The sequence below is a fragment of the Phymastichus coffea genome, unplaced genomic scaffold (genome assembly GCF_024137745.1).
Source record: "Phymastichus coffea isolate CEN01 unplaced genomic scaffold, Cenicafe_Pcof_1.1 PCOF00059, whole genome shotgun sequence".
In the NCBI taxonomy this organism is placed as follows: domain Eukaryota; kingdom Metazoa; phylum Arthropoda; class Insecta; order Hymenoptera; family Eulophidae; genus Phymastichus; species Phymastichus coffea.
The window spans coordinates 1,138,742-1,163,845 of record NW_026706870.1 but is presented as its reverse complement, the minus strand read 5'-3'; the positions used below and the strand labels follow the sequence as shown (position 1 = coordinate 1,163,845).

The 25,104-nt window shown below is 38.5% G+C and overlaps 1 protein-coding gene across 10 annotated transcripts in view; it reads right to left on the bottom strand.

Moving 5' to 3' along the window:
• The window catches only part of LOC131666482 (sex determination protein fruitless), a 62,785-nt gene that overhangs the window by 21,772 nt on the left and 15,909 nt on the right, over positions 1 to 25,104 (bottom strand). For 4 of the 10 annotated variants that reach the window (XR_009302100.1, XM_058939188.1, XM_058939191.1 and 1 more), the window contains exons 2-4: positions 11,612 to 12,165; positions 10,142 to 10,318; positions 8,342 to 8,468 (exon numbers count right to left, since the gene is read on the bottom strand). Coding sequence is in view for 9 of the 10 variants with exons in the window: in XM_058939188.1 (XP_058795171.1) it covers positions 8,342 to 8,468; positions 10,142 to 10,318; positions 11,612 to 12,165 (858 nt within the window). In the remaining variant the exon portion in view is untranslated. The other 6 variants (XM_058939192.1, XM_058939195.1, XM_058939194.1 and 3 more) reach the window with 6 other exon arrangements.

Here is a 25,104-nt window from a genome sequence, read left to right as displayed (position 1 = left end):
GACTTGTGCTCTTTGCAATCAACGTAAATAAACACCTGCGAGAGTACGAATAAACAGTGCAGACTCTTTCTCCCCTTCGGCTCGGACAATTAATTCATCATTTATTCACGTATCTCAAATAGCTCTCTTTTCTACAGTCCGGTCAGACAGCGAATAAATATTGTAATATCTGGGATGATTTTACGATGACGCTCGTTATTTATTCAGCGCGTAGTCTCGAAAAGTTAATATATCTAGCTTGAACCATCCAACAACAGCAGAAGAAAAAGAAACCCAGAAAGGAAGGAGGGAACTATCGGACTCGGAGCACGCTCATTTCGTAATGCGAAACGACATCCTCGAGGGAAAGAGAGATCGACGAACTCAAGGTGTGTGCGTACGAGGTGGAAAAAAAAAAGAGAAAAACGAACGGTTGCAGCAGCAGCCGCCGTTCCTCAGCCTCTTTCACCCCTCGGCACGCAGTAATCTCTCTCTCTCTCTCTCTCTCCCCCTCGTGGCGTAGGGTACAGATGTAGTGTACGGCTGCCATCGATCACTCCCTGTGCATCTGTCTAACTGCTGCCGCCGCTGCTTTGCCTCGAGGGGAGGGAAACTTTTTCTTTGTCTAACGTGGGGAGGCGAAAAGATCGCTCTCTCTCTCTCTCTCTCTCTCTCTCTCTCTCTCTCTCTCTCTCTCTCTCTCTCTCTCTCTCTCTCTTTCTCTCCGTGATACGTGTACGTACGCGCACGAGTCGATTTATCGACGACTTCGTAAAACTTGGTCAAGCTGATAATCGACACAAAGGGCCACGTGGAGCATGTAACGAGCCTTTGTGCTCACACCGACGCGCGCACTCGCTCTCGCTCTCGTGTGTTTTAGCAACCCTTTCAGCCTAACTTTTCTTCTTCCTTTGGCGCAAGGGATTTTCGTCCTCCTTTTTCGCTCCGGCCAGATATGACTCATGAGCGGCTTTTAAACGACGGAGAGGTAACAGAGAGCCTCTTTCTCTTTCTCTCTCTCCGGGTTTATCTGCATTATTCAACGAGTGATTCGACTGCGCTTTGGCGCGATGCTTTGGATGATGCTTTTCCAGTTGCGACGCAACTGAAAACTGAAGAACAAGGAAGCGCTCGACGGATCATTCTAGGTAAGCAAAATCGTCGAGGCGAGCGCGATGATACTACGAGGGCACCGTTAGAAGAAGTCGACTAGCGATTTTGCATTTTCACAGCAAAGAAAGCTCATCGAAGCTGCTCCAGCAAGCTTAAGGAGCACGCAACGGTCCTGGCACACTTATTTCCACGCGTGAATTATGAGAGGACGTTTTAGAGAGTGGCCGGTTAGACGAGACGGGAATTGGTGCTCGTTGAGATCGATGAATGTTGCGAATATTTAGTGGCGCGGTTCGTGAAAAAAAAAAGAAGAAAATATGAGGGATTACTACAAATTATTAAATAAAAAATGCTGATTATTGTTGATTGGTGAATTTGTTATGCGTTTTATTGGTAAACGGTAGATGCAAATAAAACCAAAATTAATATGAACACTAACTACAAGGATATACATGGAGTGTAATGATGCTTTGATAGTTTTAAAAATATATTTATTAGTATTTATCGCTAAGTGTTTATACAATCGGCTTTGTTATTGTGTCGTTATAAATGATTGATGCAGGTGTAATTTTAATCGAGTGACCCGACAAAAACCGAACTTAAAATACTACGCCAATCAGGTTTTAGTTTATACAGATCTTACCGACTACTTGAGCTTTTGCTTTTTGCGTCAAGACATTAATTGTTTTTTCTGCACGCAGTCGTATAAAAAATAGAAAAGTGTTTTCGGTAAGTGCTCACTATGCTAGATTTCGTACAAGGAAAAACGCATTAGCGTAAAACTAATGTTTTTTGTATCTTGCGACGATTTTTGTCATTTAAAAATCTAAATTTCAAGAGACTGTTTTCGTAAAATTTTGCGTCAAACTTAATTATATGTTTAATAGCAATAAGTACATTTCGCTTTACGTGCTGCAGCTGGGCGTAAAATTCTCACTGATTAACAATCGAAATTTAGATCTGTAAAAATGTCATGAAAAGTGTTCAAAGTATAAATTAATCCGTGTACTGTCAATGACGACTGAAATAAATTAAATTGAAAATAAAACATGAATTGAATTCTCGTAATCGAGTTAAATCGTCGAATAAATTGAGAATCGCGCTTTAATTTCGTTCCTACTGACATTTAAATCATTCGTTTCCAATTAATTGTCTTTCCCAGAGGATATATAGCAAAAACCTCAAACCGCTGCAAAGTTATGAATCATATATCCAATTCAAATAGCTATCCATGCAGTCGTAGAAATAGCCAAATAATCATAGAGCAATTCGGAGTTAAATTTATCTTCGAAATGCATTCGTCATACGTGATAATTCAATTAAAAAATACACATTTATGGATATTTACTAGCTTCGAGTAAGCTAATTATCAGGGAATGAAAACCATTACATAGCTTATTGCATTCTAACTCTAAAATTATCATCGACTTCGTTTTTTTGTATTTCATATCATTTTTTTTTGTTCATTTTATTTTTCTCGTAAATCTTGTACTTTTAGGTGAGCAAGAAAAAAGGCACCGCGATAGGCCTTTTATCATTCTGGGCTTTCGGACTAGTTTCGTATGACTAACTCCCGAGTCGGCGCCGACTCGAAATTCTCAATCAGTCTTCGACACGTAATTCTTTTGATCGGCTTTTTCTTTTTCTTTTTTTTTTTGGCGATATACCTTCGCGAGCTCACAACCTTCAACGGGTACGGTTACAACTTAATACTGATTTGATTGTCCAGTTTGAGAAGGAAAATTGCTTTCGTAAGAGAGAAAATTGGAAAAAAAACTACTAACGGATTTTTCTTCTTACTCTGGTACTGCGGTAACTAAAGAAGTAAAAATAAATGACTTAACTAAAAATAATCATCGATGGCACTAGATTTGCTTAAACGGTAACGCTCCATTAGGTAACCAAGTTCTTCTCTCGACTTTATCCTAATCAAAATTCTTAAAAAGTATTCGAATAATGTATAATTATTCGTAAACAATCAATGGTTGGAATGTTAATAATAATCACAAACTTCAATTAACTAGAATGATTTGAAAGTGTATACTCAACAAAAATAAAACTAATAAAACTAATAAATAATTAAATAAATAAATAAAAGTAATAGACTAAAACATGAAATACCAAAGTAAGAGGAAAAAAGGATTTATTCTCTCCGATTTTCTCTCGTTAGTATAGCAAATTTTCCTCCATTCGCGTTATTATAGAAGCAAATATAAAATTGAGGCCATTATTCTTCATTCATCGTTTTGACTACTAATTTGGCACCGGTTGGCTGATAAAAAAAGTACGCGTACTAAGTCCGAATATGGATTCGCGGAGAACACGTCGGTACCCGCGATGAAGGTTCTCAATCGTGGTGAAAACTTGTTTTCTTTTTCAGTAAAAAATAGATTCGCGCTACTCTTTGTACTGAAGATCATTAGTAGGAAAATATCTTAATTCTAAGTAAAAGTACGGTTACAACTAGTAGCTTTCGAAGTTTTTAAGAAACTCGGCTTTCCTACTTTTAGTTATACTTTACCAATCTTAAACTTATCTTACAAATTCTAACCTTTCGTCTTAATTTTTGGCTCTTAATGTGCTAGAGGAAATCTGGTTTTGTTTCTCGAAACGATAATATAATAACACTGATATATAGCTACACTTGTAAAAATAGCTTTTTAAGACAATTCTAAAAATCACCTTCATTCGTTACAATAAACTGTTATAAAATACAACCTTTCAAGTGATATGTTATTTAACCATAGTTAGTCATATGTTTTTGTAAAAATCTTATATAAAGTCCAACTTTCTTCGCGAGCTTTTCTTTTCTTTTTTTTTTTAGGAAAAATATATTTTGCGCGCGAGGACGTAAGACACTGTGCTATCGTATAATGGAAGGCCTCAAAAACCCCACGTTTTTTTGTGTAAGTGTTAAAAGTTTTGTGGTAGTGTTATCTTGGTTATCGGGAAAGGCGAAAAGCCCACTGCCTCCCGATATTTTGTTGGGACTGAGTAAATAAGCAAAGTAATGACCCGAGAAAACAAATGAATAATTGGAAAAAGGGAGCACACTTATAATAATTATACAAATAATAGGTAATTACACACCTTGAAAAATGTTGCACACAATCCTATTACCTAAAAAGAAATGTCCTTACGAAAAGAGAAATCGCCACACAAGTCTGTGATTCTGCACGAATGAATGAAATCAAAGTGACACGTGGCCTAGAGACTGTTTAGTCGGGAACGACACCGGATAGAGCTGTGCGTTTCAAGATCCCTTTGTGCCGAGGGATTCGCGAATAAATAGACAAACAATAAATAGTAATAAATAAAACGTATACGGAATAGATAATACTCTGTTTTTGTAAAATTTAGTTCGAGAGAAAGCGCCAGAAGAGCCGACAAGCTTAGGCATGGATGAATTAAGTGAGGTACGGGGGCTCGGATTTGGCAAGAAAGTGTTTGGCGTCGAGGCCTCGCATGTAGGGCGAGCCTAGCAGCGAAGCCGCCGAGGCCGAGCCCTCTCTGATGCCGTGTTTGAGCTTGATGTGCCTCTTGAGGTTGTCGGACCTCGTTAGCGATATCATGCAGATATGGCACTGATACTTGTCGGGGAAGTGGGATTTCATGTGCTTTTTTATGTTGGCCACGCTCTTGCCGCAGAGCCGGCAGCTCTCGCTTGCCAAGGCTCCGCCAACACCACCGAGCATGCTGCTACTGCCGCCAGCGCCTTCTACCTTTAACTGAGCTTCTTTGCTCATACCGTTCGCTTCTTTGTCTCTATCCCTCGGCTCTTTTTTGCTCGGCTGCACGCAGCTCAATCCTGCAAATTCAAGCGTTTGTCGTATATTTCAGTTTCATTCTCCATTCTTTTCTACATTTTTTTATTGTTTGCTCAACTAGGTGCTCTGTTTATTTCTATACTTCTAGCTGGATGCAGTTCTTACTTGTTGAACATTCTGGTTTTACTGTACTCCAAGCTTGTCGAAGCGTTCCTTCATTTCCTTTGTACACCATTCAACACTGTTCCTGACCTCAAAGATTTTTGAGGTTAGGAAGACCAATTGCTTGACGACTTTGAGCTTACGAACGTTTATCAAAACGGTGTACACGAACGCTTCGACGTGATCTCTTCATACTCACAGCAAAAACACTTTACTATTACTGAAAAGTCCAACTTTATGGCACAAACAAATGGCAAAAGTAACAAAACGAAAGTGACTAAACAAAACTAGGATAGGAATCAGTGTCTACTTGTTGATGGCCAATCATAGAATAGAAAAACGAGAATAAACAAATAGAAAAATGAAAAAAAAAATTCACTTTTGAATTTTATGTCGACTCATTACAGCAAAACTAATGAAAATTGTAGTTCGAGCAGCATGAGCACTCGAGAGAAGAGAAAAATCAAACAAAAGAAGCAAAGTATGCACGCTCTACTTAGAGGGAGACAGAGAAAGAGAGAGATAAAAAAAACAACAAACTCATAGGTATATATCAGTGAAGGTCGCGCAGAAGACGCTGCATGATGCATCGATCGACGAAAAAAAAAAAAAAAAAAAAAAAAAAAAAAAAAAAAAAAAAAAAAAAAAAAAAAAAAAGACTAACAGCGCACAGCCACTTGGACACATGTATCATGTAAATTACCACACGCTCTTACGTGTGCGCTTGCCAGGCTGCGCTCGACATATCTTTTTATGTAACTAGCCTCGCCTCTCGTACAAACAGGTGTACGTAGACAAAGCTTTCCTGTGCACCCACGTGTTTTCTTATTTCACATTCGCGGCAAACCTTTCGTTCTCTCCAACGCGAGGATATTCTGCCGAATAGGAATATTATGTTTTTTTTTTTCGTTCTGCGAATTCCACGGCTTTGTTATCGCCTTGACAATGTCTCGCCCGATGCATAAATGCTGATCCACATAGCCAATATGATGCCCAGACTTTTAATGCTTGGCAATGCGCAGCGGCATCGCCTACAGGCAAGCGAGTGACATCATTCAAGGTACTCGCTCTACACACGCGCTCGCTAGGAAAATTAATTTTCTCGATAAATTCACCTTGATGACCCCACCTGATCTCCAACTAATGCATTTCATTATCGCATGCATGGAAGAAAAAAAAAGAAGTCCAGCGCAGTATTTTTCCTTTTTCTTTCCTTGAGGCGCATGGAAAGAGAGAAAAAAAACGTAGACAAAAAAAAGAAAAAAAAAAGTAACACACGTTGCAAGTGGCAGGATAACGCAGGACAATTGAGATAACAATGCTGCGAAGATAATTGTGCAAACAAATGCATCAGTCATGTCGCGCTTGTATGCATGTGCGTGTGAGTGTGTGTTTGTATGCGAACGCGCAATAAAATCGTATCCAACGGTATTTGTAGACGTATTGAAGCTTTTCGCGAGCTTTTTTCAGAATATTTTTACGCGAACAAACACATGCACTCGGTCGCTCACACGGTAACAGTCTTAATTGTGCAAATACGCTGCGATAACGCGGACACATTGTTCCCTGTGCTTACGAATCCGCGCCGCTCTCTCGTGCTGCTCTCTGTTATTGCAAGCACAAAAGCGTTAGAGAATGAATGAATGCGCGTCGAGGACATACGTTAATATATACATGCATACTGACGACTCGCTTATATGTTTTTTTTTTGCTCGCGTGTCGAAATCCGTGCCAGTCAGTTCAAACTTCCTGCGTCGTCCGCGCTTTTTTTTTTTATTACACGAACTGCGTGTGGTTCAGCGACCCTCGCGCACGAAATTCCGCGCGCGTCTCGATACTTACTCCTAATCCCCCTACCAGTTCTCCTGCCCCTCTTTTCTACTCTCTCTCTGTTTTTTTTTCTCTCCTTCTTCTTCTTTCCCTCATGCTTACCCCTCGAGAGATCACCCTCTTTTTCACCTTCTGTCGCTGATGCAAGGGGAATTCAATAGACCTCAAACGTGGCTGTTTTCCAAGTCTTCAATGGACCTTTTCCCTCGTTATATATGTTACATTGTAAAACGAAATAGAGAGAGAAAAAGAGGAGAGAAGATACATCGTTTGGAACTGATCGCAACAATGTATGTAAAATTTAAATAAACTTTTTTACGTGCTACATTCGTTGTTTGGGCTGATAATCTTTGCCAAAACAGCGATATATATTTTTTCTGTTAGCGTCGACTTAAATATTTTAGACTGTGATACTTGTATGTACATCGTTATATAAATACATGAACGTGAGAGCGAAAACCCAGCTTAATTTAGAGGCGCGAAAAAGCGTTAATTGATGGGCACACATTCGCAGCAGCATCGAGGTGTGTGTGTGAGTGTATACAGACGCAACAACCTACCCTCCTCTTTCGCGTAGGCCGTCGAACATCTATGCACACAGCGATGTTATTATCCGTAATCACCCCTGCATGAAGAGAAAAAATCCAAAAGCGCCTTCGGGCTCGTGCGTCGCTTTCTTTTTATACGAGGAAATAATTGAATATGTATATGACACGAAAGAAAAGTTGCCATACAGTGATTATTTATAAATAGGAAGGTATATATTCATATATGTACAGAGAAGATACAGTACACACGCACACACTCGCAGCATAAGTCGGTAAATAAATAACATACTACCACACAATGACATAGCAAATGCATACGATATTACACCATCACCAAGAGAAAGATAATAAATAATAAACAAATGAATAGAAAGCACTAATAAAACAAAGTAAAGAAAAGGGAAGAGGGGTAATAGTAAAATCGTCGATCTGCCCTTTCAGACGTTTTAACGAAACACTCGAAGTAGAGACTCTACAGTTGCCAGTCTTTCTCGGGGACGAGGGCTCAAAGGTGTGTATATATACATATATAAGGGAGGCAGGATGGGGAGGAGGAGATGCAGAGATGATAGAGAGGAGAGAGACATCAACGACACGCAGCCGCGCGACACTCCTTTTCGTCTCTTGCGCGCGATGATTCGTAAACAAACGTGCATGCAAATGTAGGATTCGTAGGAATATATATATTTATCTGTAATATATAGATATAGTATTTCGCATATCGTGCGTATTTCTCAGTTCAAAGATACGATACGCTACGCATTAATCGGAGAAGCAATTCAGCGAGAAGTAGGCGCGATATGCTTGAAAAGGATGTTAAGAATACTCAGAGGTAGGAGATAGAGCTAGAAGAGAGAGAGAGAGAGAGAGAGAGAGAGAGAGAGAGAGAGAGAGAGAGAGAGAGAGAGAGAGAAAGTTATATAGGTGTGATAGAAATCTTACCATCGAGTCCGTCGACCACCTCCGGTGGGTTGTGATGCTCCGACGATTCGATGCCCGGCACGCTATCGTTGAGCGAGCCGCCTGTCGTCGGGCCGCTATCCTCGCTCCGAAGACTGACTGGGTGTGCCTGCGAAGCATCAAACGTTATAACCTAACCCTTTGCTCGTCTCGTCGCGTCGCCAGCACAACCACAAACTTACGTCGGGTCTAACTTCGCTCTTTCACACTTATGCGGCATGCAACACACTAGCGCACTCACGCTCGAGTTGGCACGCGAGACGTGACGTGCGAAAAATTAAACTATAGGGTACGAGAACGACGTTTATTGTACAGATTATTTGGGTTTTTTTTCATATGTCTTGTACACACAGCAACATCAACGTGTACTTGATAAGCTTAATGATTAAACAAAACTCATGGGAAAACAGCTGGAATGTACCTGTCGAGGATAAACACTGCCATGTGGAAGTCAGCCGAGTCGTGATTCGCGACAAATTGAAACAACCGAAAAACGCGTTGGTGATCCACAGAAGGAGAAGAGAGAGAGAGAGAGAGAGACGAAGACAGTCAATCACGCGTCGAAAACGCATTGAGCCTCCTTGGCAACGCATAAAGTACGAGCTTTGCATCTGTCGTGGTGGTTGGCAATCTCGAGACGGAAGTTGCCGTTGCCCTGCGCGAAACTCGTGCGCAACTCGGGCATACTCGCGCTCCACTTGCGACAGTAGCCGCAGTGCACGAGGTTTGCGCGCGCGTCGTACTCGAGCCACGAAGCCTTGAACCTGCCCGATCTACTCCGAGTACTCTCGTCGCTCCTCCTCGTCTGTTAACAGACGGATAAGCAACGGATGGATGTGCTTTCTTGAATTTGCTTTGCATTTTGTTCGGAGGAACTCCGACGGCTCACCCACGGACAACTGTCCTTTCTCTTTTACGACGCCACGAGAAAACGACTATCAACGCCTCTTCCTTTTCTTCTATCCCTTCCTTCCCGTTACGCACGTAAGCCTCTCCTTTTGCCTCGTTCTCTCTCGTACGCGCGCGCGCGCGCGCTCTCGCAGCTCTTCTCGCTTCCATTCGTAGGAGCGAACGAGACGCGGAAGAATAACGAAAGCGTGACGCAACCGTGGCTGTGCGAACCGGATTTCTCGAGGGCGCGGGATTCCAGCTGTTGTCATGAATTTCGCTGATCCGAAGGTTTGCGTCGTTGCTCACTGTCGTTTTGCTCTTTTTCAATCTAGCCGTACACTGTTCTACCATGCTCGAACTGCGTTCTTTTTACGGATGCAGGATGAGAATGAGGCGTCCACTGGCGAGTTTGTCATGAAAATTAATGTTGCAACAATCAAAAGACGTTGCTGTGATTTTCAGGAGAAGAGTTCAGGAGTTATTGATAATGAAACAGAAATTGATGCACAAAATTTTATTTTTACGCAAGCTCGGCATGGTACTACCTCGTGTCGATTGAAACTTTAAGGAGTCAAAGAATTAGTATCCATCCTTCAATTATTTATTTACACTCTTAAAGAATGATAAAAAGAGATTTTTTCACATATAATTGCAAGCATGCAATCATGTTGAACGCATAGGATCAAATCTAAACTACTACTGCTCAATCCTATATGAGATATACTGAAATTTTTTGGTACATATGCAATTGACTAGTTTAATGCAAATCAAATTAAGTGTCAATGAATATGTTTGTATACTTTAAGAGTATTTCAGTATACCCATAATACGTTATTTACAAGTATGCAAGATGCAAAACTACAATATATCATCAAAATACATAATACTTACAGGCATTGAAATGTTGTCGTGGAAATCAGACATATGATGGTCAATTTCTTGCTTAATTGGGGCTTGAGATTGAGATTGTGGAGAGATGGATTGGCGACCATCCTCCAGATTTCCTGCCAGAGCATAATTTAACTTTGGAACTGTAGGACTTGATTTGTAACTACATTGGGATGATGCCTGCAATACAAAGAGCACAGTTTATTTTATATTTGCCTTCTTATAATTTTCATTTTTATAGTTATTTCAATGTTATCGGTGCCTCCAGAAGAAGAATAAATATATTATCTGTGTTCTTAACAACTTTGTGATAGCTACTGCTTGAAATTATTCTTTATCAGTAAAGATGTAGCAAGCAATTTTTTTTCTAGACTTCACTTAGACTTTATATTCTACCTTTTCTGTATACTATGTACACCAAATACACCCTCAGTGTTTTAAAAATTAAAAAACATCCTATCTAACCTATGGTATTCACAAAATTTATCAACCTATATTGATAAATGTCAATAAAGTTGCATTAACTAATTTAAATTATTTACTTTAGCTATTATTTTTCACTTTACATTTAATATCCAAAATAAATGTTCTCATAAAAATATTAATAAAAATTAAATATTAATTTGTATATTAATGGTCTCTTATACAAGTAACTCAATAAATGCTCTATATCATTAATGTATTTTATATAAAGCTTATTGATAAACACTAATGATTTTAAGTTACTGCCGTATGAAAAAAAAATGTTTCAACAACTGGCAAATGCACTGCAGCTCGTTTCAAGAAATAGAAGACATTCAAAAAATGCACACTAATCACTTAGGAAGATGTGCTAGGAAATTAGGTCAAATAAAATGTACACAGCTTATGAGTGAAAGTTTTGAAAGTTCTAGTACTAACGGCAGTTAAATATAGCACCTGACTGTACTGGAAACTTTGCAACACAAATTCCTAAGCAGCCAGCTGAAAATTATTGTTTGATATTTATTTCTGCTCTATACGTGAGGCACATACGAGGTATCAAGTAACCTTAGAAATGAAAAGTCAGGAGTTTCATGTGTATTTCAAACAAGATTAATGTGACTCATTACATGTATGAAACATTTACACGCTTAGTCTATTTTTAATGCTTTCAAAGTACAAGGATGTAAAGCTCAAAGTAGGACATAAACAATATGAGAATATCAAGAAGAAAATTTTGCTTAAAAACTTGAAATGTTAAAAGATAAATCAAGTTGAGAACTAATAATAACAAGTTAAAGAATTTTTGCATTATTTGTAAGATTTTCTTTTCCTCTGAATTAACATAAGCTATTAACCTCTTTGGAGCAAAATGAGAACATGAATAAATTAATCTACTGATAATGCAGATATTATTGTGATGCAATTATCATCAAAGTATGAACTTTTCTGACCAGACAATTAAACTCTAAAGAGTTTTTAACAGAAAATTATTTACTGAAAGGTACCAACCTGAGAGTCAGAATGATATTTTTCGCTGGGTGGGCCACTGAGTGTATTATCATAATTTCCAGACATTTTTCGTTTCCTCTTCTCAGGATGACTTTGTATGCTGGGTGAGTCAGAATGCCTGATAACAGGCTGTGCCTCTGGTTCTGGGCTGGGGCTCTTTTCATCGGCATCATTATTTACACTGTCGTTAGTGAGACCTCTGATCTGCAGTGCCTCGGCAGTTTTGAGAAACATAGGCAACAAATGTTGACTGACGTTGACTTCACCCTTATACATAAAATGTAACAGGGCTTTCATCTCTGTATCGTTGACATCTTTTAGAAAGATTATCGGATGAGGATGAATATTCTGTAGAAAGATGTTCTCAAAGTACGGGCTGCAGGCTGAGAGTATAGTCTGATGGGCTTTGAATGTCTCCCCAACACAAGCCAGGGTTACATCGCAGAGTGCTTCCCTTGCCAGGAGGGAACTGAGTACATCGGTGAGATTAGCTGGATGATTGTGCCAGCGGAGCTTATACTGCTGGTCCATCTTGTTTAACTCCAATCCTGACCCTACAACACCACAAAACAGATAGCACGTTCTCATTACTTGTTCTAGAAGAAAACTACCTTAATCACTTGTGCGCACGCATACACAGATGCGCGCACGCATACATACACATACACACACACATGTAAGGAAACCCACACCCACAGACACACAAGGGTGATTGCTCTCTCCCTTTTTGAAAACGTAAACAATGCCGCCGCCACCGCCGCACACCACACACTCGCGCCTTGCGAGCAGTGCATGCGCGCGAGCGTGTGTGCGAGTGTGGTCGAGCCACTGCCTATGGATTTTCAAGCGAATGTTTACACCACATTCACGCATATAAGATTCGCGCAGATTGCTGATGATGGCACAGTACACTCCAAAAATCACACCATGCAGGTAGCAACCATGTGGGAAGACGATGAATCCTCATCTGCCGCGCGCGTGAATTACATGCGTATGTTTAGACACGGGCGTAGGTTTCGGGAATAAAAAAAAATAATAATGCTTAAAGGCGAGTCCAGTGTCACGCTCTCGCTCCCGCGGACGGCAGCCAAGGACGCTTCTCGTGTGCGCGATTTTTTTTTTCCAGGAAAAAAGAAGAAAAAAGAAACGCAAAGAGAGAGCCGAGATGCACACACGCACACGAGTATAATAACGGATGGTGGCTGGTAGTGGCTATACTACTGCTGCTACTTAGTTTAGTGGGCTACGACGTACACATTTACACGGCAAAAGGTCTACGTGGTATTTTTGTGCGGTTATTCACACTTACACTTGCTTGCACCCCCGCACTTACACCGACATATACAGCCACAGGAACACACACGCGTGCGTAAAAACGGAAACGTAACGCGAACAAAATAAATAATAAACGTTGCTTCGTGTTGCAGAGACGCCTCGCGCTCTCTGTCTCTCCGCGACCGCTGTGTGCGTTAAACAGTGAATACTGCTGCCACTGCAAAGGGCGCGATGTGTGTGTCCCGTCTATCCCCCCTCCCCTGTCTCACCGAATAAATGTTAGGCTGTGTGAATGCGTGCGCGCGTGTGTGCGAGCGAGCTGAGTTTCAGGCGTACATGCGCACAAACGAGGCACGCGTACAAAAGACGAGGAAATAATGTATCCAAAGGAAAAACTACCTACACACGTACGCACATACACGAGTGAGAGAGTGAAAGAAGAATTTCCTTCTCGCACGCTTTACTCAGCCAAGAGAAACGTGCGCTAGCGCGAGCCGCTTCTGCAAATGTGCCACATTGCAATCTAACTGTAAAACCCTTCAGGGTTCACGGCGCGCCGCTACTACGCGTGCCGAAAACATTTTTTCGCATAACCTCGCGCGCCACACACACACACACACATACTCACAAACTAGTCGTCGTCCCTCTCCTCCTTCTCTCTTCGTCTTCTCTATCTTCCCCCCCTGCCCCTCGCCCCACCACATTTCAGATCCAGCAAACGGAAAAAGGAGAGCGCAGGGCCGACTTTTCGATATGGACATTCCTAATCGCCGCGAGACTGTAGTTTTCTGCGCTGGCTAGAGACGGCGCTGCGCCTTGGGATGTTAATGTATACCAGCTATACGATGCCTTTTCCGTTAGGTTTTTAAAGGTGCGCGAAGAGCTGAAAGGAATTTACAACGGTGCTGGGCGGAGGCTTCATCCTATACACGTCAAGGCTTTATCGCTAGAGTTTATCGCCACTATTGAAATTTAAGGAAATTCGCGTCTATCAACAGAAATAGATTAATTTTACTCCAACTCGTAACTAGTTCAGCCTTTCTTTAATCTTCAATCTTTTCACTTGGGATTACGACGAATGTCGACTCTTGAGTTGTTTCTTAGAAGTCTGCGAATATTTATTGCAAATGACATTCTCAATGCTTACATCGGCACATACCGAGTTTCACATTTAGAACGGAATTGTCCAAAATAATTGATAGCTAATCAAACTCAACCTACTTAATCTGCTATTGATACAAATTAGTAACGGGATTTTATTAGAATCTCATAGTCACATTTATAAAGTCAATTCTAGAGTAAAATCTGAAGTAAAGTTTAATTATTTTCGAATGACTTGTAGAATTAATGAGAAAAATTATTATTTACGTACACCGATTTCGAAATATACTTCAATCGTTACTTATACTCCACAGATTTAACGAATTAAAATTCAAAGCAACGGTTTAAAACAACGGTTAATACTAAATATGCTTTTAGTATTAAAATAAAAGAATGCGTTACCCTCAATGTAAGATATTACGCGAACTATAAATATACTTCTATTCATCCTTGACAAACTATTTATAAATCATATAAAAGAACTGAATGTAAGTGAGTCTAAAATCAGAATATAAAAATTTAGCTAGGAAATTCTAAAAAAATAATATTCCTGTTTGTGTGCCGTGCCTGCGCTGCACGATTATCTTCGTCTCGCATCAACTTCCAAACGCGGATTATATTTCATAGAGAACTAAGATCAATATGAGGTAGAGGTTGATGTGGAAAGCACAGAAAAGTCTGGCATGCCTGATGTTATAATTTGCTCCTTAATAAAAACATTTGCACCGAAATGATTAGATATTGAAAGTTATGGTGAAACCCGTGTAGACAAAGCATCAGCGATAGAGAATCGCCTAAAGCCAATCAATATCAGGACCAAATAAGGGAAGATATGGGACATGAGCGCCCTCGGAGGCTGCATCGTGCACCAAAACCAAATAAAATCTACACATATACACACAATAAGAGATCGGGGATCTATAAAGCTCGCATGGTTCCTCCTCTCTTACGGCTGTGGGTCACGTGGAATGTAAACTGACCAGCGCACGTTGAGCGACCGTCAAGCGTCTGCGCAGACTCCTCGCGAGAAAACACACACTGTATATAGTATCGTGGGGCGGCTGCTATAATACACGTGAGCTGCAATTCGCGAGCAAAGTAAATAATGATGTTTTCAATCGCGACAATAGCGCTGACACTTGTTAACAATATACTATCTCTCATTGACTTTTCGTCCTCGCTTCATCGGGAAAAATTCGAATTTTTGCTTTTCACACCGTCTTCACTAAATATAAATGTTTAATTAGTCGGACGAAAAGAAATGCGCGAAAATTGCCGGCGCTAGAAATAATCGCAACACTTCAAGAGAGCTTCGTGTTTATTCCAATATATACGGGTGTGTGGATGTGCGCGCCGCAACGCTAGAATGCGCTTCATTTAGGATCGATCAAACACAGTTATAGATTTATTACGATTTCATTGATTCGCAATCAATGTACCGATATGCCGAGCGTTTCTCGCACTATATATCTGCATAAACCGACAGTGTTACAAGAACAAAACGATGAAAAAGAAACAGGACGAACGCGTACACGCCAAGTTATCGGCTTTAATCTAATTTCGTAATCAGCGATTGATGATAATTAGTCGTCGTATAATTAGTGACTCGACTCGCTGTTGCCACGACGCAACCATTTTCGTTTATTATTATATTATTTTGCCTCTCCTGCTGACTTTTACGAAGAATTTCTCATTTTGACATACTTTGATAAGATTTCCCTTTTTCCCGGTATGCATGTGTATTTTGCCCAAGGGCGAAATTCCAAAATAACGTTTGTAATGTAGCTTTCCAAGTGCATCGGAAATTACACTGGTAAACGTTTCTATTTTTAGCCGCAAAGGAATTTAGATATTGAATGAGTAAAAGAAACATGAGAATATCGCGATTCATTTTCATATCACGTTTTAACAATCACACTTCTAATCAGAATATAATTCCTTTAAATATCCCTGGCAGCTACCAAGCAACTTATTATTTTTTTTTCGTCAAATTATATAGTTACATTTAAAAAATATTAGCAATTCACAGCTACAGCTGTTAAAGATTATCGTATTTAATATCAAACCGGTTACTATGAAAATTTATGAGCGAATCCAAAAAAAACAGCCGATGGTAACGAAAAAAAAAAGGAAACCAAATTCCACGCGATGCCTAATTGGCAATTCGTAAAGTGCAGCAAGTGCAAAAGCGGGAAATGACGAAACGATGACCGTCTGGAAATACGGTCATCGTCCATTATCATCGACCTTAGTGCACACATATGTGTGCGAGTTCAGAAAAAAATCTAAACCTCAATATCAGGCGCTTACAGCTGCTACACTTTTCTAACCTCGCTATGGTCTCCACCGATAACGGAAGCTACGTGCTCGTGAAACTCGAGATACAGTACTCGCATAGACACGCACGCGCATATTGAATTTTTCGCGAATACATAGAAAATCAAGCGCTCGAAAATGAGAAAAAATTCTTGCCGCATAAGCGTGCTGACAAACTTCGGATGCCGTATGTTTTCCTATAGGGTTAGTAGGCTGAGTGTCACGTGACGGTCACACGTACACACTCCACACACTGGCTAAAACGGTGGCGGCGGCGAGTCGCCATTAATCGCGCACAACGTCTAGCCTTTTAAGCTTTTCCTATTCAGCTTGACTTTTTCGTTTGCGAGGCCCTTACATTCGGTCTTTCAGCACGCACGCACACACTAGCACAAACTTGCGTTGCTTATTATTTGTAAGTCGGATCGACGCATGAAAGAGCAAAGAAAAAATCGCGTAGATAGACAGAAAAGATCTGCGCGATGGTTTTTTGTTACTCACCTCGCGCGGCGAGCCACTTGCCATCACAGCGCCGCCCGTCCCTTCAACGTCCACTGCCGAGGCGCGAGCGAGGAGCGAGCGATCTCGCGCTCTCTGCCTATCCACGGCCTTATTTTTAAAATACTTTTGACCTTCGCGCATCTGCCGCCAAGCGCGCACTCACTCTCTCTCCTTCTTTCTAAGCGGCAAGCACGAACGAATAACTATATGCTACAGGCCCTCTCAAGCGGCGCCAAATTCAAATAAGTATACTACAACGATTTTTATTCTGTAAGCCGTATGAATACACATAAGCTAAACGTACTGTATGGATATATATAGCATTCGCATTGGAGATGTTTTTGTCGCATTTATTGCGATAATGTACATATTTGAAATACATATAAATAATTTTTAAGCTTTATGAATTTTTGCTGATTTTCAAAATTTAACCACTATAAAATAAAAAAATATTCAAAAATAAAATAAGTTTTTTAACAATTTCTCAAAATAACTGACTTTTCTGTCTTAAAATTAATTTTTTCTAATACTTCCTATAATTTCCTAACACACATATTGCAATTTTTACTCAAATCCAGCGATTGACAGAATACACACGCGCAAATACTAACACACCACCCACATATCTCTATAAATGGATATTATAAAAACATGACCTAGAACTAAGAAAAACTAAGTTTCAAGTATGTAATGGCAGAAACAACATAAAATCTGTCAGGAAATAAAAGATTCAAAACAGCCCATCAAGCGAGCTAAAATTAATTTGTAGTAAGTTTTTCAGTTTTATTTAAAGATTCTCTGACAATATTGCATTTTATCAAAACATCTTTTAAAATGATTTCAATTGATTATCATTGTCGATCTTGCACCAAGATCGGGTTTTAACAATTGATAATCATTAGGTCAATGTCAAATCAGCTTTTCGTCAATCCCCAACTTTCTTAAAATATTTCAAATAAAATAATCAAGTTTCTAAGCGTTTTCTGTTTACATAAACAATAGATTCTTTAAATCGATATTATTCGACCTGGTCGTTTATTACTGCAAAAGTAATTATGATCTTTACAAAAAACTTCATTTTTTTAGATTAGTTAATAACAAAACTGTGAAGTGGATACAATGGAATGTTCAATGCCAGTCTTCCATTTAGATCATCTTAAATATATTGAGAAGCAATGCAGATGTCACGTAAACGTGTCAAACTTTCAAACATGGCAATTGAAGTGAAAACTACATGATAAGAGCTTGCGGGGACAACAGGGTAACCGCGAAATACTTTGAGGACAATAAAAGAAAGAAAAGCGAGGGAATAGCACGTGCAAGAGTAAAAGAACATATTACCGATAATTACAGCCACAGGCCACTGGAAAATCATGACCGTTTAAGCGAGAATGGGAGGATGAGCAAGGGGACGAGGGCTGGACGCGACAATCGTAAAAATACGCGAGTTTTATCGCGTAACGCATATCCTTTGGTGTAATTGGTCGCCGTCCGAGAGTCCAACATCTGCTTGCAACCCCTATCCTTGTAGCGTATCTGGACTTGCACTCGAGCAAGCCAATGAACATTCTTTGACTTTTTCTATTCGCTCGTAATTTTGCGAGAGGAAAAAAAAGAAATTATAAGCAACGAAAAATATGAAAACATAAAATCTTAATCTTATTACTATGTTTTTTCTTTCGGAAGAAATGCGAGACTTGACCAATAAAAATGTTTCCTTTTTCTTTAGAACAAAATTTTGCAGTCGGTAATGTTTATGCGAAGCAAACTATCGGCAAAAATCGATAATAGCGAAAGGTGATTGATTATTACGGATCCTGAGCTTTTTAATTTCATCCAAAGGATAGTGATCAATTTATACACGGCAAAACCTTAAAATCCTATGTGTTTAAATTTAAAGGTTTTAAGTGTGTAATTGTGACGTCACCCATAAGAAATACATTGTCGTTGACTTTAAGCGTTTAGAAGTGTTTAAAATTGAGGACAATGTATTTCTTATGGGTGACGTCATATTAAACGTTTAAATTTAAACACATGGGTTTACCGTGATATTACAGTCAGATATTCATAACAAATTGAATCCTTTTGTAAACTGAAATTAAATCCGCTCACAATGAAGTTATAAGGTCTAATGAAATATATATATATATATTTATATATACGTATATATATATATTTTTTTTTGAGAATAAAAAAAGAAGAATCTCTCGTTTCACGTGAAAGTTCATTGATCTGAATATTGTAAATCTAGCACCTTCGTTAAACCATTGAAAAGTTGTCATTCACACTATGATGAATTTTTCTTTTACCACTTGAAAAGTCCTGCCCAATCCTTAATTACGAAAAAATGAAATTGGTTTTTACTTGTGAGATTATTTTACTTATGAACATATGACATCATGATTAATTTTAAATAACTCTCTTTTGATGAAAAGTCGTTCTTTGTTCTTTGGTGAAAACGTTCAGAAATAAAATTTTCGTATGCTTTTTACCGCGAGTCTCGATAGCCCGGATTTCACCTCAAACTGTCGATTCAGCCATTACTCATGTAATAATTCACCTCTCCCCTCACACCCTTCCAAAAGTGGCGTGGAAGGCAGGTTGCATGCCTCTCATAACTATAGGGAACCAAGACTAATGCGTGTAGATACCTTGCGCAACTCTGCAGTGTTCAAAGTAACAATAAAAAACGAAAATTTTTTGAGCGTCCGAAGGAAATTGAAATAACTATATTTACATTTGATAATGAAAGATATTTACTCGTACTTAGGATTCGTTACGAGTCATCGGTTCTTTTTAAGAATTCAGTGTTCAGTTAGACATTGTACAATTGTAACTCAATAGAGCAGCAAAGAGGACATTTTTGAATTTGTTTTGCATTACACGAAGTCATACGCATTCGACGTCATAATACGAAGTAATAGCTTCTGCGCGCGAAAAGAGAACTCGAAAGTGAGTTTTCAGAACTCCACGACAACATTTTGACAAAATATCGTCGTACGATTGACATCAATCGTGCAATACTGTACCCGTATTTCTCGTCTTTCTGTGAAGATTATCGTGACGATAAAATTCGTTTAGTCGCATGGAGATCGTGACTTTCCGTTGCGTTGGCTCACCATCGAGTTCAATGCTTTGGTCTCTGCCGACAACTTTAAAACCTAACTATAACCTGGCTGCAGATTTAGTTCAGCTAAAATTGCTTTGCCACTTGTATAGATAACAATTCACGTCGGTGAGAATCCAATCTTATTCCACGGATCATTGCAACGTGAATCTGCAATAATATGTTTGTAGTGAATTTTTTCATCTACATGCTTTACAAACATTTATTTGGAACGACTGAAAAATATTTGAGAGAAAGTAAAGTGAATTCACGGTGAAAACAACTATGCATGAAGTCAAGCAAGATTGAAAATAATAAAATGATTGTGTCAAGATTTTATGATCAGGTTACAGGAGAATTTCTTCTTGTTACGCGAGGATTTGCTAAAAATTGCTATTCTCGTGTTAAAACAATACCATTATTTTTCAGTGAAAAAGCTTTGAAATATTTAATATTATATATTATATATATATATGATGTTTGTAAATTGTTTCAAAGGATTACTCGAGAACAACTCAAATTAAGATGAATTTGCATTTACCAAAAGCTTGAACGAACTTCAATAAACGGTCAATCAACGAGATAAAGACACTCAAAGGTTCGGTATAGATCTGCTCGGTAAAGAGCGCTTCGGCATATCTCTTGTTTACCAAATAGCTGTGCAAAGTCTGCAACTGTCAGCTAATTATTTATTTTCGAAAATACTGATTGGCAGAGTCCTCGAGGAGTTTGAGTAATGCGCGGTCTTACACGTGTCGGTCGCGACACGATTGGCAAATCAAATTGAGCCGAGATCGCCTTGAGAGAGCTAACGCGAGCAGGCGAACGGCCTGAAACCCAACTCGAGGCGACACATAAAGAGCACTTTTCCTTCCCATCGGCATTGGTGGCGCCTCGCGCTCCGACTTTGCCATGCAAATGCTCGCGCCGCCAGTGTGCCCGTCGTTTCTCCGTTGCCTCGGTATTTTTGAAAGTCTAATTGTTTGCGCACCGAGAGCGCCTCCGAACGAGTCATCGGCATTTCCCCCTCGCTCTCTCGCTCTTTGTAGGTCACCGAGGCGGCCGGGCGAGCTTGCGGTCGAAGGGTCGCGAGCGGCGAGCCTGATCCGCCGTTTCGATTGCAATCCGAGCTGGCGGACGGGGACTGCGGTTATTGGCGAGAACGCGTCGGAGGTGTGCGCGCAGCCGACCGAAAATGCCCGCGACTGGGCGCGAGCGAAGGCGTCGCAAACTGGCACCGAGCAGCGACAGGGAGCTCGCGCGCGATGAGTCGCCGGGGAAGGAAAAGATGATCGTTCGCGCCCCGAGCTAGCGCGCGTCCTCTGGCGCCCCGGCGAGAGGAATCGCAGAGGCGGGAAGTTACCTCGCCGAGCCGACGGGAGAAAAAGAGTACCGCGCGGAGAGCGAGGCGAGCGAGGCCGAGTGATACGGCGTTCCCCTGCGAGGGATGTGGCTTTTCCAATGAAATTCATTCCGCGATTCCGCGCGCTCGCAACTTTGTCGAGCCCACTCCCTGGCCTTTCCTCTCGTAATTAAAGTTCGCACGGTTGATTTGGCTCCGCCTCGATCATTTTCAACTTTCATCAATACCCCGCGGGATAGAGCTACTGCGGCTCATCAAATTAAGCCTTTAATCAACCTTAATACACACCAAGTCCTTTTCATTTTAACGATTTTCAGTTTTGCCGAAGCTAAGTGTTTTTGCGGTGACGCCCGTACTTCTCACTCTCTCTCTCTCTCTCTCTCTCTCTCTCTCTCTCTCTCTCTCTCTTCTCTTTGCCGATGAGTTAAAGGCTTTTTTTGTCTCGGCTCTCAAACTCAAAAGCTCATCAACCGATGCTTTGTTTACATTCATGTTTTGCGTGGGCTTCCTTTCCGAACGACTAAAATTTCAATCGTTTTATCTGTTGCACTTTGAGGTTCAATTGACCTTATTGAGATATTGATCTTGCCCTAAATCATTAACACAGAAGTTTGATTGTCTTTTTTGAATAGCAAACATTCCGTCCGCCTACTATTTTCAGCAGAAAAGTAGCTGGATGGCTTTTCCTTCATTTAACTCTAATGAATGTTAGGAAATATTTTCATCAAAACCTACTGAAACCCGAGTTAACGAACGTAAAAAGAACAGAAAGGTTGACATTGTGATGAACACATACATGACGAAATCAAGATATAAATTTCATTAGAATAATGTGCGATTTATCGACTCTGAGAGCCACTGGAAAAGAAGATTAGTTTCCAAAATGATATACATCAAATGTCACCGTATCAACATTAACATGAAAGATAATATCAAAGAATTGAGTAATATGTATAATCTAATAATCCCATTATTGAGAAGGAGAGACAAAGAGTAGATAATGTATTGACATACCTACTCTTTGATCATTGGTTGTACTAGGTAATTTCAACTAGTTGACAAGATCATTTTAAAATAATAAGACAGCTTTTTAAACTGTTGAATAATGTAAGTTAAAAATTTGCGTGTATTGTTAATATGTTTCGTTCATTGATTTGTTGTTTATCTTAATTATGTTTTTTGTACTTTAATAAAGTGTATCTGATAAGATTAACAAATCTGGTGAATGAAACTTCAAAATAAAATACAATGTATTAGCCTACAGTGATCAATTACAATATTTATTTTACACAAAATTTATCCTGTTATGTAGATTGATTTTATTACAATATCATAACCAAATTTAGCAGTAGCTTTTTAAAAAAAAATTTTAGTAACCGTTATAAGGCATTCTTCTTTGAAAAAGATGAACCCCCCAAACAACTTTCTGAATAAATTAGCAGTTACGTGGAACATTTTGAATTAAGGTTTGATGAAAGTTTAATAATATGAAATGAAATGAAATGAAATGAAATCAAGTAATTAAAATTAATTAAGCAGAGGGTTACAATTTTTAACTTGTCACATCAAAAATGTGTACGAAATTGCAAAGTTATGGGTTCAAGAACAAAAAAATTGGAGTTTTCACTAGAAAACCAGTTTAACTAAGACTACTTAAGTTTACCTCAGATTACGTGAAGTGATAATTGTCTAAGTCGATAGAATTACAATATGAATAGTAATGAAATTAAAAAAAAAACACTGCCAATTAACTGGTAATTAGTTTCTTATCATTATGAAGTAGATTATATTTGAAAACGATGCAGCTCGGTAAATAACTGAAAAGAAAAGTTATTCAAACAATCATTGCAATTTATAAAGAAAACTGCAATTAGAATTAAACTTAGATATTTATCTCTTATCTTTTGTAAATATGCGTTTTTTTATATTTAATTTTGTTAGTTATGATATAAATATTTTTAGTCAAACTATTTTTGCTAAAGTTATATTCAAATCATATTAAAGAAAATTTTCATGGCAGAAGTATGATTTCAATGAAAACATTTTCCTTCAATAACTATCCAACATAATCTATTCTTAAAAAAGATAATCTTAAAATGTGAAGCGTGTAAAGATGGGGATTTAGATATTTGTTTGGCCTGTACGATTTGACGTAATGTAGCTGTGATTTTTATATAAATATATTTAACTGTATATTTCCTTTGTATGATTATTATGAAAATGCTATAAAATTATTAATTAATATTATAAAAATTAGTTGTGTATCTTATAATCATCAAAAATTCATCATTAATTTTGAATCTTGACTATGACCTTCATGTCACAATAGCGAACATGTATGCTCATTTACTAGTTTGCTACTACATGTATATAAAAATTAACAGTATTGTGTGTGTGTGTGTGTGCGTGCGTATGTGTGTGGGTGTATGTGTGTTTATGGGTTAATCTACATCAAACGGATAATGGCTCTGTCCAAAATTGTAGATCACCAAAGAAATCGTGGATAGGCTCAAAATTTTTCGCTTTATACTCTACTTTTTTCTGCAATGTGATGACTTTGAGAAATTCAAAATGGCGGCTTCAATATAGCGGTTCAAACCTAAAGATGTCATAAAAAATTTTCAAAAATCGATTGTAAATCATTCAATTATGATTCTATAGATTTTTTAAAGCCAGAAATAAATTCAGTGTTCAATTTTACATACAAATATAGTCCAGAAAAACGAATCGGGGAACAATAATTATTTCTTGAATTACTAATTGATCAATGTTGATTAGTGAGAAAATGAAGAAACTCATAGGTATTTCGAGTCATTGAATCCAAATCCAATAATCCTATCAATTTGAAAGTATTTACAAAACTGAAAATATGTAGTCTGTATAGATTGCGACCTAGATGATTATTGAGCCTACTAATAATTGAAATTTGTATTTGACCTTCAATATAAGGTAGTATAAATTTTCTTTCATGCTTGATGCCATTTTATACAATTTTATAAGAAATTTCGAAAAATAGTCTTTGCTATCATAATATAACATATGAAATTATCAATAAAAAGTGCAAATAATTACCATTGGCATTTAGTGCTAATATTATTTGGCAATACTCTTAATCTTATTAACTTTATGTGACGATATCTCATTTATCTGGAAACTAATTTTTCTGTAACTAGGTCGTTTGACATTCCATCGGATTCGGATTCAGCGATACGTAACACTTGTGGATGTCCTAATCTTATCAAAAAATAAAAAACATTCACGATTTGACCTTCCAAATACCTTAATCGAGACCTGGTAGGGTTGAATGGACATCAGTTTATGATACAGTGACTCGAAATACCTATGTGTATATTCATTTCCTCACTAATCAACATTGGTTTATTCGTGATTCAAGAAATAACTATTTTTTTCCGATTCATCCTTCATATGACATTGTAAAATATTTTTACCTCGAGTGCAATACTATATTCCTAAGTAAAATTGAAAACTGAATTCATTTCTGGCATAAAAAATACGTAGAATCACAATTGAGTATTTACAATCGAGTTTTGAATTTTTTTTATGAAATCTCTAGGTTTGAGCCGCCATTTTGAATTTTTCAAGGTCACCACATTGCAGAAGAAAGTATAGTTTAAGATAAAAATTTTGAGCTCATCCACGATTTTTTTGGTGATCTATAATTTTGGACAGAGCTATTGTCGATTAGATGTCAATTGTCCTTTATATTAATATATATATTAATTATTTAATAAAATTATATTTATGACATAATAAAATTATCAATATAATTTTATTCAATTAGTCACTGATGTTTTTCAAATGAAATTGTAA